The sequence below is a fragment of the Pistacia vera genome, unplaced genomic scaffold (genome assembly GCF_008641045.1).
Source record: "Pistacia vera cultivar Batoury unplaced genomic scaffold, PisVer_v2 Contig40, whole genome shotgun sequence".
NCBI classification, from domain to species: domain Eukaryota; kingdom Viridiplantae; phylum Streptophyta; class Magnoliopsida; order Sapindales; family Anacardiaceae; genus Pistacia; species Pistacia vera.
The window spans coordinates 1,762,893-1,780,991 of NW_022196224.1; the positions used below are offsets into that span (position 1 = coordinate 1,762,893).

An 18,099-nucleotide genomic window follows, 5' to 3' on the forward strand; every position below is an offset into this window, starting at 1 on the left:
AATGGCCAAAAACCCTATCAAAACATTCGAATTTGCCTCAAAAGGGTGGGGCTAGAAATCTTCTTAGTGTTGCTCAGAATTCGTTTTCTTCGAAACCAGTACTCGCGCACTCCTAACTCAACAAAATTTTCCTTATGATAGTACTACTATTCATCCGAACAGTACTACTGTTCACAGTTTTTTTCTGCAAATAAAAAAAATAACAAAATGCAATAAAAAATCACAAAAACAAAAAAAAAAAAACAACTAGAATCACTCCCCGGCAACGGCGCCAAAATCTGGCATGCTGTCGTGGGCAACCAAGATTAAAAACCTTCCTACCCTAACTACTGAACTGTAAATAGGGTAAGCAAGGGTCGATCCCACGAAGAGTGTCTAGCCGATTTTCGATGATGTGAATAAGGCTGGGTTTTGAGTAAAACAAAAACAATCTTAGCCAAAAACAAAAACAAAAACAATTCAATTCGAAATCAATTAATATAACGAAACTTGGTCTCCGTCAACATCCACCATCGGAATCTTACAACTGATCTTGATGCAAAAGTAAATCAATTATTTTTTGAATATTCACCGTTGGAACTATTTTCCTATCTCTCCTTAATTGTAATATTTAGGAAACAAGCGATCTTAATTAATCTTACCATTAAACAACCCTAGATAGCACTAAAGATTAATCTAATGGCAGCCTTAAGAATTAGAGAAATCGATGAAGCTAAACACACAACACAAGCGGTTGTATTTAATTTAGTTGAATATTTCTTAAGATTACTAATTCTACGCAGCAAATTAATAACCCTGATTGCTTCACAGTTAGAGGGATCAAACAATTACGGATTTGATGTCTAACTTAGCAGTAGATTGTACAAATAAAAACCTAGTAGGTCTCCTAGCAATTAAATGAAACAATCATGAAATAAGCATAGAAGAACATCCAATACTCAAGGCATAAAATTGAACACTGAATAAAATGGATTAGATCTCACAATTATTGTTCCGAGGCCTTCGTTTCCTTCGACCAAGTATAAAGTTTAGCCGCTCATGGGCATCATGAATATTCAAAGGAAAAACGAAAATCCACCCAAGAGAGAAGAGAGAGAGGCGTGTGTGATATGTCTCGTAATCCTATCTGATCTCTCTTTTAAAATATCTAAATTCTAATTCTATTTACTCAATCTCCTCAAAATATTCTAATATCCTAAGTAATATTTATCCTAATCTGATTAATTGGAAATAAAATAATAAAGTCCTAAAATAAAATAGAAAGTGGTGTTTTCCAGCTGTAATGCGTGCAATAGGTCTTCAAAACTTCTTGTAATAATCTGCCTATTTGAATTGCATGACAAGGCGAATGTTCCAACGTCGGCAGTGCAGGTGCGTCAATTTCATGCCCGATTACAGCCTTGATGCAGTGAGTATCTCTCCAAACTTAAAACATGAAATTGTATTCTCTTCTTAAGATTCCACAGAATTTGAATCATCTCAAGCGACGCTCGGATGAGAGAGTTATGCCTAGATTACAAGCAGTGTTGAAACTGTCCGAATTCACTTAATTAGTTCCGTTTTGCAATTAACGCCTCCATTTGCATCCTAAATCAAAATAGAATAATAATGAGTATATTTAGGCAGCAAATAGTATAAAATACTAAACATTAAGGGGGGTAAATATGACATTTTGTATTTCATCATTGTTACGTAGCCCAACTTTTTTTCTCATACTAAATAATTTAATTCTACAACGAAGCTACACAAGCCTTCCCATATAAATACTTAGTACCACATTTCCTTTCATGTCTACGATAACTGTAACTATATATATACTTTCACTATAGACAACAGTTTGATTGCAAAAATTGAACCTCCTCCATTCTAACTAACATAATACACATGAACTGCAAGAGATTAAATTTGAAACAACAACAATTAAACAAAAGCCATCCAAATGTGACACAAAGAATATTTCACTAAGCCATCGACATGATTAAACAAAAGCAAAAATAGAAAATGCAACAATTAAATCCAACATTTTTAAACTATTAATGCCTTAGAACTTGATGTATCATCTGAGATCTCAATTATTGGAGGGGCTATAGACTGGGCTTCATTTAGTTCTTCAAAAGCATGGTAGAATTTGACGATGGGGGATTGGTTCAGCAGAGTCACTCGAATGTATTCATCCCAAAATGTTTTATCATCGAGAGAGAAGATCATCCAATTCTTTCTTCAGCTCGTCGAGTTGGTGCTTTTGATTTTTACAATGTCTCCAACCAGCTGGATAAGCGGTAGAGAAGTGTTAGTGGAATTCTCCTTTAATATGTATTTGATCCATTGGGCTATCAAGAAAGAAGAAACAATAAAGGACAATTGTTTGATCCGTGCGACTTTATACTGCATCATGTGGATGCAAATTATAATTGCAGGAGCTGTGAATATGAGTTTTTTTTCATCCTTACCAGTTGGAGATTGGACATTAATTAAAGGATTTGTTGAAGTTTTCTTGGAATATAATTGGCATGCTAAAGAAAATTAAAGTGGACGTGTAAGGAGAAAAATAAATTCCTACATGACATAATGACCAAGTGACGTGTTGAAACTTTTGAGGTTTTGTGCTTTTGTTTAGTATATTATTGATGGGGCTTCACTTTTAAACTTTAAATTTAATACTCTCCTGCCCATTAATCGGTAGAATCATATATAGCAAGTAGTAATTGGTAAGAAAGAAAATGTTATATACATATATGTCATCTCAACAATTGTCCACTTCTTATACTTAACTTCACAAGTAAACTATTGGGTTACCAGTCATTCACTATACATCTCTCCGTCACCTTGTCTTCTCAACACCATCTTACTGCACTTCCTCATCGATATGTGGAGTAACATTGTAGTACAACATGCACCTATTTTTTCCTGAACAACCTGAACATTCCATTTCTAAGCTTGTTGAAACTGTCTCTCCCTCATATTCAGAAATGCACTTAATCACTATTCTTTACTTCTAAAATCAACATAAATTCCTTTTCCATCTTATCTTGCATAGCAATCTCATACTGATCCACAAATTGTTTAAACGTGCTCATCAAATTCAGGTACCCATCAAGATATGCATGCATGCCCTCACTCCTTTGAGTTGATACCATTTGGCCCAGAATATATTTTTCAAATAGATTGGCACCCAATTCGCCTTTCCCTAAAAAGCTTCGACAACATTCATTTTCCTATAGCCCATGACTCTCCACTAACCCATTCCAATTTCTCTTGAACATCTCAACAATTAAGTTGTCATATATGACAATTTAAACTCACGAACTATAGTACCATAGTCTGCAACACTCTTAAACTTCTCTGGGACTTTACATAGAATATGCCACAAGCAAAATCATGAAAAGTATTAGGCATGACTTCTAAGATGACTTTCTTGATACTTTCGCATTGATCAGTCTTATGGCTTTGATTGAACATCTCCCATTTTGACAGCCAACAAGTGAATAACCATTTAAAAGTATCAACATCCTCATGTGAAAGCAAGGCACAACCTAGTAGAATAGATTGTCCATGGTGGTTGATGCCCACAAATGTTCAAATGGAATTTTGTACCAGTTCACTAAGTATGTTATGTCGAAGCTAACAACATCATTGAACTCCTTGTTAGCAGCTTTGGAACGAGGACGAATACAAATGACACTGGACAACCTAGAATCACTGTCAGCATCAATCAATGAAAAAAAATCTATATCCCTTGTTGCATCCACAAGAAGAATTGGTGGATTGACTCAACATCACCTCACTAAGTCTCGGCCTCTTTTTTTTTTCAATGAAATTTTGACAATGCTTTGGCAAACATGTTAGATTCTTTGGCCCACCAAATTGACTTTAAGCAACCCAATGCTTTGCAAGGCCTAATCCTAGCTATCATTAGCCTCTAGATTTTCCTCCACTCAGGATTCAAATTCTTGTGCCTTGCCATGAGCCTACACATTGAGGGATCCAAATCATGATTGTGATTTGTCTGAACTTTTGTAACTTGCCACTTGCCATTAGATCTTAGAACCCGCGCTTAACCTAGCAAAGACAATTTATCCTCTTTGAGGACTTCTCAATATGTCTTCCTCCTTTGTCACAATTAATAACTGATCTTCGATCACTATTCCTCCCCTTACATGCTAATTTCTTCGCAATAGCAAAGTTTTATATTTTGCATGCTCTTTATATGCCTTAAAGAGATTCCAAGCTATGAAAAAACATACCTGTCTAAGGACCGTTCAACAGTCGCTTATGTTTATTAGTACTTGTTTAGGTATCCGAATTTACAACTTCATTGCCATGGGTCACTCCACCCTCGTTCATCATAGGTAATTGAGTTGTCATCTTCATTGTTGCCGAAAATTCTTCCAATATTGTGTTTTGCTCTTTGGATCCATAGTTTCCTTTCAAATTGAACAATGAATAAGCTTTTTTCAACATGAAATTAGTTGTCTAAATTATTGATTCTTACATTACAAAACAAACTTCATGATTTCTCTTAAAATAAACCAATTTCAATACAACTTCTCTACTGCTAAATGTTTACATGTCCACTATTTTTGTCTTAAATTCTTTCTTCCTCTTTAAATCTCAAATTCTCAATACTAGATTTTTATTCGTATAACTATTAATGAAATTAAACATAAATCAACTTAATTAAACTGTATAACCTTGGATCAGTAATTTAATCAATAATTGTGTTTTTTTCTCAAAGAAAAAGAATAAGGCAAAAGTGAAATTATAAATAAGAAGATGGAATATGAGATAAGTCAGAAGGGAAATTTATTACAATGGAGTTGATTATTAGTCATAAAATATTACATTTAACTCGCCGATGTTGTAAGAATATGAAATTGTGTTATTAATAGAAAACAATAAAAATATACAAAGACCATAGAACAAATAAACGGAATTAGAGAACTGATCCAGCTTGTTGAGCCAAAGCAATTTAAAGAAAAGCTAAGATATTAATATATAATATAAATATATTATATATATATATATATGTTTGTTGTTTCAATCCAATGCTCTACCATTTCAAATATTATTCTTCAACAAAAACTGAATTACTATCCATCGTCCCAACTTTCCTTCTCAAAATATTCACTACAAACATGAAAACAAGTATTGGATAACAATAATATCTCTTATTCTTCGTCGAAACTCTTAGGTTTTCAAATGTGAACATTTTTTATCCAGCTTTCTCTATTTTATCACAATATGAACTATCATTTTTTATCCAGCTATCTCTATTTTATCACAGTATGAACTAACATTTTTTATCCAGCTATCTCTATTTTATCAATATACATAAAACATTCTAATCAATATACATAAACATTTTTTTATCATGTTCTCTCTATTTTATCAATATTTAGATCAATCTACAGAATACATTCAGATCAACATACATAAAACATTGATATGCGAAAAACATTTTTTATACAACTCTCTCTTGTTTATCTACACAACATTCAGATCAATATACATAAAACATTTTTTATCCAACTTTCTCTTTTTTATCTACACAACAATCAAATCAATATACATAAGACATTTTTTTTATCTAGCTCTATCTATTTTATCCACACAACATTTAGATCAATTACAGAAAACATTTTTTTATCTAACAACTATTTCATCATAATAAGAACTAGCATATTCATTTGTTGGTGAAAATGAGATAAAACAGTGTGCCTTTGTATGAAACTGTGTTGAAAATCAATGCATTTCACTTTCGGTGCTCCTCATAAGGGATTACAATTGAAAATGGTTCTGACACAAGGAAAAAAGCATGCACAATCTCGGTCATCGTCCACATCTATGCATTTCTACCAAGCTAATCATCATATTGCTTAGACTATCTTTACATTGTCTATACCTTATTTATATCGTACCAACACCTGTAAAATTATTAACTCTATTTCTTTCAATGTTCATAGTTCATTGCACCCATCTATTCATATACTCGTATCTCCAAAACTTGTAGCTTCATTCATCTCATTTTTTCCACCTTTTATTGTAATGAGCTGCCACTGAAGCTTACCTCCTTTTTTTTTTTTTTTTTTTTTTTTTTTTTTTTTTTTTTTAAATGTGGTGAAGATGAAGAGCAAGATGTAGAAGAGGAAAGAGTTTACATGTTTTGTTTTGTTTTTTTTTTTTAAAGAATTTTAATTATTACAATAAATTAATTTCATCTTTCCAACTTCTATTCTTGAAAATATTGATGTAATCATTACTTCTCTCTTATCATTCCATAATGTTAATTGAGGAAATTGTTTTCCCTCTAAAAGGCAAGGTTTAGAAGCCGAAAATAAATTTATTTTACTAAAGGGCAAATTTGTAAATTCACCTTCCCAAAAAAGTTTTTGATCAGGATCAACTGATCCAAATAGCATTGTCCTATATATAATAAAAATCATAATACTAATCTTGCAAAGATAAAATCTAAGGGTCCGTTTGACACACTTTTACTATCTTATCCTATTCATCATCCTATCCTAAAAACCAAAAAATGCATTTGGTTTAAAATTCTCAAAATCTAATCCTATTCAGTTCAATTCAAAATATTTAGATTATTTTTAACCCTCTAGATTTGTTAATTTAACTAAACACCCTCAAAAATAAAAGTTTATAAATTGACAAAAACACCCCCACCCACCCACATATTGTCGGCAGCCAACCATTATCGCCGATAGGTGGTCGGAATCTATCGGAATGGTGCACGACAGGCTGGATTTGGCTAGTCGTGCACTGATTTGGCCTTTTTCGACCAGATCTATCATGAATCTAGCTGGAAAATGCTAAATTTAAGGCCAGATTTGGCCACATCTGGCCATTGACGACAGCCATAACTTGGCCGTCGTTGACAGCCAAGATAACGACGGCCAAATATGTGGCCTATTTGGTCAAAAAAAGTCAAATCAGTGCACGATCGGTCAGATCCATCCAGTCATGTGCTATTTTGGTAGATTTCGGTCACCTTCTGACGGTAATGGCTGACTGTCAGCCATAAGTGGGTGGGTGGGGATGTTTTTGTCAATCTATAAACTTGTATTATTGAGGATGTTTAATTAAATTAACAAACTTAGAAGGTTAAAAATCATCTAAATATTTTTAGTAAGTACTATTAAAAAATATAAAAAAACTTCCCATAATCCTATCATACTTTCCAAAAATGCTAAATAGCATAGAATGTTATTCTAATTACATTTGTAATGCAAGTTGCAAGGTGGCCCCATGAATGAAAACCAAATGCTATTATGTGAGTAAAAAGAACGAGTAATGCTACATTTACACCATCCATAACATCATTTTCATTACACAATCACCATTTTACTAATAATTATTTTATTATAATATTAAAAATTAAAAATAATTAAAAATTTATATAAATATAAGATATACCATATTATGGTATAATGAAAATGATATAATAGAGGGTGTAAATATAGTATTACTAAAAAAGAAATGGCCCAAAAACACGAAGCCACTGGCGCAAGATGTTGATCACCCCGGCGGGCACCCACAGTTAATTTATAACCCACAAAACAGAGGGCAGAGGCTGTGTCTGGTCAGAAACTCAACCTCATACCAGGGCGAATATCTCGAAAAGTTCTCGAAGTGATAACTGACACGTGTCCTTTTACCTCGATCCACAAAACCCTCGCTCATATCCATACTGTTGTCCTCTCTTTCCGTTAAAGTCCCCCTCTCTTCTCCTTCTCTCTTCTTAAATTAATAAATACAATCAATCCACTTTGCCTTCTGTGATATCCACAACTCTAATCTCCTTCTTCACTTCAGATCTCACTCTCACTTCATCAACTTATCAACATGTACCATATCTATTGACTCTTGAGTTTTTCTGTTTAATTAATTAATGTTCCACCCATTTATGTTGACGCACGTTCGCTCTCAAATCTGGTTGCGCAAGAGGAAAAGGTTAAAATCCAACAATACCCTTATCTGAATTTGTTTATTTACCACTTTTTATCATACTCGTACATCAAATCTTCAATCTTTATTTTTCTTCTATATTTTTATAATATTTTTCAAGGTTCTGCTGCCTATGGTTAGTTGTTGGTTAATTTCTTGCTTTCATACTGATTAGTACTTGGAATTGTATAGCGAGTTACAGTTAATTAGATTAAGGCACTGTTGGGTGGGTTTAGTTGATTTAGTTGGCTTTGTAAACCTATATTAGGAGTTTGAGTTGGGGCAAGGAGAAGGTTAAAGTTTGGGTTTGTTTTGAGGATCAATAGAGAGTGAAGTTTGGTGATTGGTGTCAAAAGTGGCGAAAATGAGTTTGGGCACTGCCGAGGATGATTCGGCATCAGAGATTCATATACCAGCGGATATAGATTGGCATATGCTTGATAAATCTAAATTCTTCTTTTTGGGTGCGGCTTTGTTTTCTGGTGTTTCTGCTGCTCTTTATCCGGTCGTTGTGTTAAAAACCCGTCAGCAGGTATCACATACTCCAGTTTCGTGCTTCAAAATGTCATATACCATTATGCGTTATGAAGGTTTTAGAGGTTTCTACAGAGGATTTGGTACCTCTTTGATGGGAACAATTCCAGCTCGTGCACTTTACATGACGGCACTTGAGGTTACCAAGAGTAATGTTGGGACTGCAACTGTTAGATTAGGATTTTCAGATACTACAGCCACTGCTATAGCTAATGCTGCAGCCGGGTTGAGTTCAGCTATGGCTGCACAGCTGGTTTGGACCCCAATTGATGTTGTGAGTCAAAGATTAATGGTTCAAGGATGCAACAATAACAGTAGCAAGAACATAGTCCCTAATATAAGTTCTTGTAGATATAGTAATGGTCTTGATGCATTTAGGAAAATCTTGGTTGCGGATGGTCCAAGAGGATTATATAGGGGATTTGGGATATCAATACTGACATATGCACCATCTAATGCAGTTTGGTGGGCGTCTTACTCTGTGTCACATAGGCTCATATGGAGTGGTTTCGGTTGCTATATGAGTAAAAAGGATGAAAGTTCTTCGAGTAATGGGTGTTGTTACAGGCCTAGTTCAAAGGCAGCAGTGGCAGTGCAGGGTTTAAGTGCGGCCATGGCTAGTGGTGTATCAGCTATAATTACTATGCCACTTGATACAATCAAGACAAGATTACAGGTTTTGGATGGAGAAGAAAATGGGCAAAGAAGGCCACTGACTATCCTGCAGACAGTTCGAAATTTGGTGAAGGAAGGAGGATTGGCAGCTTGTTACAGGGGATTGGGGCCTAGATGGGCTTCAATGTCTATGTCTGCAACCACCATGATCACTACATACGAGTTTTTGAAACGACTTTCTGCTAAGAGCCAATAGCACTAGACATCATAACAAGAGTAGCCACAAGAAACATAAATTTGCCCATCTATGAGCCCTGTAGTTTTTGTTTCTGGGTGATTATTGTAAATTCCCTGTTTTGTTTCCCCTTTGTTGTTTTCTTGATCATGTTGGAGATCACTGGAAATCAATGTAAACTTGTACAGTAGTAGCCGGATGCCACTATTTCCCTATCTGTAATAATGTACTTTTCAACGCTCATCTATGTCCATACTGTACAAGTATGATGTTAACGGTTAACAAGTTTTAATTTTATGTGTGTGACTTGTTCTGCATCGAGGGCTGTGAGTCACTGTTATCAATTTTCACTTGGTAATTTGTTATTATTGCATAATATCTCACTATGGCTTAAAGGGAGACAAACTTGGGTTCTTGTCTCTTTGCAATATAATTAAGTTTATACAATGAAAGATGGTAAAGTCAGATCGTAGAAAGGGCAAATCCGCTCCGCCCCTTCTCTCTTCTCCAAAGCCAAGCAGAGAAGAACTTTTTTAACTTTGAGCCACTTTTAAGTTGGAAGGTTCCAAATTCCAATAACCCAAATCTTTAAAGAATCAAAGTCAAACAACTTGTTTGCCCACTATGTTTTACATGCAGAAGAATTCGAGTGGAATCGTTACTTGTTCTTAGAATACCATTAAACTACAAAGAGTGAAGTAGCATTATATTTAAATCTTTGAAAACACACTGTTGGAATTTGTAAGTCCTGTTACAATCATATCAGGCATTCATTTGGTCTGCTTTTCACTACAGGACGATCAAAAGAAAACCAAACGAGCACATAGGGAAAAATAAAGCACATGGACATTTGACAGTCGTTGCTCTCCAACATGGACTGTCCACTGACACCCAATTTTTAACATTCAAACTTGACCTCAAATTACCGCAAGTTCAAAACAAATGTTAAAGTGCCTTGATTTATATGTAAATAGATTGGAAAACTAAAACAAATTTCCAGAATGGGCATAAATTGCATATAAACATAAGAAAATTCTGACATAATAAACAAGTTTTCCTCCAATGGCTGGGGAAGGGCAAGATAATTCCCCTCTTGACCAGAAGTACTCTAATTTTTGATCTAATAAACAGAAAATTTCCACTCTACACAATATCCCAGATGGAGACCCTAGAAATGCCTGACTAAGAACAAACCTAACTTACAAACCTACTAGCAGTTAGAAGCCCCGTAATTCCAGAATACACACAGCCAGTGGCCCAGCAAATCATCAAGGCCGTGCTCTCTTGTTGCTGCTACAAGATGGACATTTGTAATGTTTAATATGCTCAGCCCTTGCCGGGGTCATCTTAACACACTTTCCATGGAACCATTTCTCACAGGCGTCACAGCAAATCCAGAATTCATCAGCTGCATAGTTCTCTCCACAAGCCCCACAGAGTGTATCCCCATGCTCCTCATCATCTTCCTCTTCTAGACCTTCCTCATCCTCATCCTTGGCTTGCATCACCTTTGTATACTTGGGCTGAGATTCTGAGCCTCTCTGCATATGGCAATACAAAAAGATAATTAAGTTTCAAAAGTATTCTTTCTGAAGAACAAAAGACACAAACGTGGAGAACCATTTCCTCCAACTAATAGGCTTACTTTCCCACCTTAAAGCCAAAACGCACCCATAATATCCTATAAAATAATTTTTAATACGTACTATAGACCAATCAGTTAGCTTTAATCAACCCATGCCAACATCAAAATCGGTAACATACAAATAAGTACAATAAACAACTATGGTACTGATACACTAGGCCAACGGAAGTCCTTCTATACCTTCGGGTTTGATTTAGATTTGTTGCTGCTGTGATTTGAGACTGAAGATTTTTCCTTTACCTGTTGTTTCTTGGCTGTCCCTGTCACAATCTCAAATATTGTTGGAAGATCATTTATCATATTAAAAAGCCGTTTCCTGCACCAAATATGTCAACAAAATAACATTAAGGAAATAATAAAGGTCAATAATACAAACCACCTATTAACAAGTTCACACACACACGAAATGTTGCCAGAAAAGTGATATTTAGTATTTACAGGTTACAGCCATTATCAGAAAACTTCAAAGAAAACAATTTAAGACTAACTTCTAATACCCTTATTCCAGACACTACAGATTTAAATAAATGAAAAATAAAATAAAAAATATGCTACTGACTATCTACTAGGGAGTCAACATGAAAGCTACAATTCATTCTAATATTAATAGTTAGAAAATTTAAAATATAGGCTAATCAGTTTAAAGCTTTGAATAGTCTTATCCCAAGAAATTGTATAATGATAAAATCTTGAGACAAATTGTTCCATAAAACAGGAAAAAAGTCTCTGGACAAGACCAGTAATCCAAACCAAATTATTCTAGTCCCATTAATAAGACTTGTCCAATTTTAGTCCAACCTTTCAAAAAAAGTTTTAAGGTCCAAATGTTGTTTATTGGTCAAATTTGGCTATTCAAGGTTTCCTTAGCCAAAAGTATATCTTCTACTGCTCAAGAACTAAAACATATTTCAAATCTAGCATTTAATTCACCAATCAGCATAAACATGCCACAAAAAGAGACAAGAGCATAAAACCAAAAATAAATTTTCTGAAGTATAAATTAAGTAATTTGTCAATTGGGAGTTCTAAAACATTGAAAACTAGGACATAATAGTTTTAACAGAAATCAATAAATCACATAAGAAAATAAGTATAGTTATCAATGGTAGGCACTTTTTGTGAGTTTAGGGGAAAGAGAATAGAAAGTGATATAAGCACCCTGAAAGAGGTGCAACCAACACCAAACTACCATCAAAATTCAAACTCATTCACACTTTTACAAAGCCAAATAACATATTCATAATTTTCCATAGAGAAATGCTTACCTATCAGCTTTATCAAACCCAAACCTAGCACCAAAGTAGAAGGCCACAGAAAGTAGCCAAGCATCACTGTGGACAGCAACCAAGGACAACCAATCCTTTTCTTGCATCCCATCTCTGGCAAAGTTTATACCCAGTGCAGGCTCTGGAAGCTCTGGAGGCACCTCTTCAGCAGGTAAATTCACCTCCCACTGCTCACTGGGAAATCCATACAGGCAAAGATTTTCCTTCTCTGTGATTAAAAAAAAAAAAAAAAAAAAAAAGAATCAAATTTATGAGAAAACATGATATTTGGATGGTATACAAAGACTACGAAAGTAGTTCAGGGTAATATACAAGTTTATAAACTATGATGAATTAAACAGAAAAGTTTGGCAGTAACTGTTTCTTTCTTGAAAGACAAATAAGATAAGGGAAACCCCAAAGAAAAAGACAAAGATGTATCAGCAATTATAATGCATTAGAATTCGACGATTATGAAGGAAGTCATAACAAGGAAAGAAACCACATTTGAACTTCCAAACTAGAACTCACAAGGGTCATCTAATTTCAAAGTTATCAAGCCAATCACTTCAAAAGAACCACCAAAGCTGTTCAGACGGTTGCAACATAGACGCAACGCAGATCCTTAGAAGAGTTGGTCAGATGGAACAATCAGTAAAATGCAGGCAATCTACCCATGATCAAAATTCATCTACACAGAATGAAAAACTGGCAGACCCTTTCTGTAATGTCCACCTCTGAAAAGTGATATTCACACTTATTCCCTCCCGACTCTCATTTTTCATCTTTGACCATGCACCAAACTATGAAACCTGTATTTCTAAAACTCCTAAATATTTTAAATGATTTTAGTACAATATACAAACTATCATAAACGAACCTTTGATTAAATTACCAACTGTCTAATGGAACCGACCAATTCCTAGTTGACTAATAACAAATAAACAACTCCGCTCACATTTATTTCTCTACTTCCATTTTTATAGGAAATCTGAAACATATTAAGTATTAACTTCTTCACTCTATTCATCCACAGTACAAGATCTCTTGCTTAGTGCCTCTTCATTAGATAAGCTTCGCAAAGTTCCAATATTCGCTAGCAAAATAAAATATGTGCATCAGAAAGAACATAAGTCAATCTTCTAGAAACATCAAGCGTTGAATGAATTCAGTTTTGTTTAATAGGTAAAATTACGTTTGGCATAAAGATCCCACCATAATTTCTCTGCAGGTAATTCCATAAAATCAAATTAAATAACAAATTAAAGCATATAACTAATAAGAATTTCAAAACCCAAGTGAGAATACTAATTAAATTCGTGTTAATACGTGAAAGAAGTAAAATTCCAGTTAACCAAAAATATTAGCCAACACGAATATAACACTTCCCTTAGTATATACCAAAACGACATGAATCCAAACGACATGCATGCATTACACACACAAAACAATTCTCCCGGTTAATCTGTTTGGTTGCAGAGAACACTGCGCCTTAACAATAGGCAACGAAAAATTAAATTAAATTAAATCAAAGATTTGTTTCCTCTATCTACCTAAAACAAATAAAAAACAAACACATATTAAGGGAAAAAAATGGTTTTAGAAGAGAAAAACGCTTACCAGGGTCACACTGCTGGTAGAACTCTTCAACATCTACAACAAAAACAAATCTCCATAAAAAGACAGAGAGAGAAAGAGCCAGAGAGCGGAGCATGAAATAAAAAAAAAAGACAAAAAAAAAAAAAAAAAAAAAAATTACCAGAAGTAAGGGCTTTAATCATGCCAGCTCGTCGGCCTTTGAAATCTCGAAAGACTTCTTCCACCGTACGTGGATTGTAAGCAGCGGCTGCGTCCATCGCCCAATCAACTCCAAAGTTTAGTCTTCTCCTTCTGTACAAAAGAGAGTGCGAGAGTAAAGGAGGGAAAGATGTGAATATTTTTTTACTGTGTGAGAGAGAGAGAGAGAGAGAGAGAGAGAGAGAGAGAGGGTGGTGTGTGGATTTGAATCGGAACGAAAGTGAATTAATTAACGGGATTTTATAAATATGGCAAGAATCCGTGATTCTATGGGATTCGGTTTCGGCCCAATTACTATCCAAATTCATAAAAATAAAAATAAAGTGTTAATTTCATAACACAGTTTAATTAACGTTGGGTTAAACAAGATTAATAATTAGAAATTTGTATCTTAATTGAAGTAGAAAAGATGAATTTGAGGAGCGATGATGTGAGCCAAGAAGTAGTGGGTTGCACAGCATGTATGATGCGACCTGGGGGACTTTGCCATCCAGATCTTCCCACGTCCTCGATCATGTGGGCCACAGTTCGTGTGAAAACGAACCATATATATGAAGAGATATTGTGATAAGAGGACACGTGTTTTCGAGCCTCTACTTAGAGAATAAAATTTCAAACACGCTCTAGATGTTGAAATTAAGCAAATCTCTTCTATGCTGGCAAAGCAAAAGCTTACTGCGTATCAGGCTTCTATCATTTGGTAACATCATAGCACCTGCATTGACATGACATAAAGAACAAAGCTCCATTCTGAGAAATTTGTTTGTCATGAAATTAGCTAATGTTGGAAATGCTTGTGATATCGGAATCAACATGGTCAAAGCACTGCCATTGATCATCAAAAGATGAATGGAACTGTACAAGTTTATTTACAGGACAAAAACTTGTATTTGCAACACTGACTACATACCTTGCAGCCATGAGTTCTACTCCAACTCCCAGGTTAATGGACACAAAACTTAAAAGCAATATCAGATTCCACACTGCTGTTAATGAAAACAAAAAAATTGTTACACAATTGTTAATAAGATTTATATTTTTTGTAATCGTCAAGAATTCTGTCCATATTCATTACGAATCCCTTGCATAATACATATTTGCTCATCTAAGATCCTTCTGTAATTATCCTTATCATCTACAGGACATCTGACGCACATTTCAAAAAGTGTTTCAGCTTCAGTAAATTTCATCTTTGCACACAACTCCTTGAAAAGAATTGAAATGCTCTCCAGATTGATTACAAATTTCTTGCTGACCATTTCATATGCAATTCGCATTGCCGCTTCCAAGTTACCATCCTCACAATATCCTTTTAGCAAGCAACTATACATGGTGGCATCAATGTTGTGACCACTTCTAAACATGGCATCAAGAAGCCCTTCAACTTCTTGCATCCGACCTTTAGCCATACAAAGACCACATATTATTGTGCTATATGAGATGAAATTAGGCGGGCAACCCATTTTAGGCATCTTATTTAGAAGTAAAATAGCTCTATCAAGCTCCTCATTTCCCACAAGAATCCTAAACACATCATTGAAACTTGAAACATTCGGCTTGATGCCTCCTGCTTGCATTTCCTTCAAGAGCGATATGGCTTCATCCGATTTCCCCATTTTGCAATAGCCATTAATAACAACCCGATATGATATCACATCCGGCTTCATATTAGACTTAGTCATGTGCTTAAGATATATACCAGCCTGCTCTAACTTCCCCACAATGCAAAGCCCCTTTAATATACTGTTGTGAGTGGAAATATTATCCTTCAATCCATCTAATCTCATCTTTGTAACCATAATCTTCGCCTGAGTGACATATCCTCTCAAACTCAGACCATAAATCAACGCATTATATGTCAACACATTTGGCTGGCAACCCCTTCTCACCATCTCATCCATAAACTTCATTGCCTCTTCTAACTCACCACTCTTACAATACCCATCAATCAAAGTAGTATAAGTAACCGTGTCAGGCAAGCAATCTTCACTCGTCATCATCCGATTCAAAATCGATCCTGCACTCTTCATATCACCTTTTTTACAGAACCCATTCATCATAGTATTATAAGTAACTAAATTAGGCTCAACCATCATTTCATCAAACACCTTTCTAGCATTTTCTATCATACCCATTTTACAATATCCCCTAATCATCGTTGTATAAGTTGAAACATCAGGTTGCACCATATTATCCTTAAACATTTGATCAAAAAAAGCCTCAGCTAATTTCATCCGATTTCCTCTAACCAAAACCCCCAATATTGAATTGTATGAAAACAAACACTTCCCATTTTCAATGCTTTTAGCTTGGTTAAACCAAAAGATTGCAGCTTTAAAATTGCCGCAATCACCATAAGCTTTGATGATTTTACCAATGAAGAAATCAGAGAGCTTACTAGATTGTTGAAGGAGTGAAGTGGCTGTGGACAAGAGGGAGTGAGAGAGCAAAGTGTCAATGATGGCTTTATAGCATAAGTGAGAATGGGTATAATTGTTGGGGTTAGGGTTAGGATCTGCCGCCCAGTTGAAGAAGAAAAGAGCATGAAATGGGTTGGTTTGGTTTTGGATGACTTTGATGACTAGCTTACTGTCTAGGTGATGGGAGAATTGGTTAAGAGAGTTTGAAGTGAAATTTTTGAAGTTATGGTTTTGTGGGTTTAGGTGTTGGAGAAGGGAAGTTATGGCGGCGACCAGCGGTCTTCTGTCTGGGGTGTAAAATGCGTTGTTTAGGGTTGGGGATCCAGACGGCATAGCTAGTTTAGATGGTTCGCTGGAGCTTTTGCCAACTGAAAATGTTTCTATTTCATTAATCATTTGGGTCTTTTATAAATAGGCAGGAAGAAATTAATAATAACATAATACAATTTTCTCATTAAAATAGTCACATTAATAATAAACAACAGGCTCACTTAGTTGTAATTCTCCAAAAATTTCTCATTTTGAAATATTTCTGATTCGCAAGTGTCACAAAATTGCTTTGAGAGATGTGGTTCCTTAAGAAAAGCTTTGTTTATTTGCGTCAATTTGAAAATAATAAATATGTATTTAATTTTATTGAACCAAGTGAAGTTTTATGGTTTGTAATTTGGCGGCACCGATTGTAGGTGGAGATGACTGAAAATGTGTTCTGGATATGATGGATTGCTTAAGCGATATGGTATATCTGGTATAATGCAGCAGTTCGTAGATCGCTTAACCGACCAGGTATATGACAGAAGATCGCTTAAGCGATCTGTTATAAGTTTGGTGTATAGCAGCAGATCGCTTAAGTGATCAAGTAAATGGCATAAGATCGCTTAAGCGATTAGGCTTATTTATACCGGATCACTTAAGCGATCTAGTAAACGATATACCAGATCGCTTAAGCGATACACCATATCGCTCAAGTGATTCTGCAGATGCTTTTTAAAATCTTTCAGCCCTTAATACATCAGTTAATAATATTTTTTTTCCTTGCATTATAGGTGCTTGGCTATTATTAGACATGGGACAAGTTGTTTTGGGTGTTGAATATTTTGGTGAATGGGTGGAGGAAGAAAGTTGGAAGTGGATTGGAAAGAGCAAAGAAATACCAATTGCTGTGAGCATAGAGGTTAGTTTTGATGAGTTGATTGATGAAATAATTAGAAGAGGTGATTTGAGTTGCTCACGTAGTGATATAGTTGTGAAGTATGTTTTAAGTAGAGTTCCTGAACATTATAAAGTACCTCCTGCTATATTAAAGTCGGATGAAGGTGTGAAGTTATAAATGATTGATGTGGGCGATAATGGTTCAAGGCCGATTTTAAGGGTTTCTTTTGTATATAAACCGTTGGAAGTTGGTTCAAATGAGAGGATAACGAGGAAGTTGGTGGAGATTTGGCTGGTTTTAATTTAAACTACGAGGGCATTGATTTGTTAGTTGAAAAATCAAGAGTAGGCGGTGATTTGGGTGGTGAGGAGGACACTATAAAAGAGGTTGGTCATGTGCGGCAGAATGAAAATGTTGAGGAGGAGGACCCCGTATATGTTCCCGCAAATGTAGAGATTCCTTTAAATACAGATTAT

At 35.1% G+C, this 18,099-nt stretch overlaps 2 protein-coding genes across 5 annotated transcripts; one reads left to right on the plus strand and one right to left on the minus strand.

Moving 5' to 3' along the window:
* The first annotated feature begins 7,578 nt into the window (after window positions 1-7,578).
* LOC116141727 (solute carrier family 25 member 44-like) lies at window positions 7,579-9,664 on the plus strand. The gene has a single exon (XM_031427213.1). The coding sequence runs from the start codon at window positions 8,324-8,326 to the stop codon at window positions 9,362-9,364; it is 1,041 nt and encodes a 346-aa protein (XP_031283073.1). The 5' UTR covers window positions 7,579-8,323; the 3' UTR covers window positions 9,365-9,664.
* A 604-nt stretch (window positions 9,665-10,268) lies between these two features.
* Window positions 10,269-16,833, minus strand: LOC116141631 (PHD finger protein ALFIN-LIKE 4-like). Of its 4 annotated transcripts, none has more exons than XM_031427114.1 (5): window positions 14,013-14,492; window positions 13,874-13,906; window positions 12,254-12,482; window positions 11,229-11,304; window positions 10,269-10,884 (listed from the first exon to the last, which is right to left on the minus strand). In XM_031427114.1, exons 1-5 carry the CDS (start codon window positions 14,356-14,358, stop codon window positions 10,612-10,614), a joined length of 957 nt encoding a protein of 318 aa, XP_031282974.1. In that variant the 5' UTR covers window positions 14,359-14,492; the 3' UTR covers window positions 10,269-10,611. The 4 variants fall into 4 exon arrangements, 2 of the variants coding, with proteins under 2 accessions (XP_031282974.1, XP_031282973.1); XM_031427113.1 differs by having other exon boundaries at window positions 10,281-10,884; window positions 11,169-11,304; window positions 14,013-14,426; XR_004129825.1 differs by lacking the exons at window positions 10,269-10,884; window positions 11,229-11,304 and adding an exon at window positions 14,961-16,833 and having other exon boundaries at window positions 12,376-12,482; window positions 14,013-14,875.
* Window positions 16,834-18,099: the final 1,266 nt, after the last annotated feature.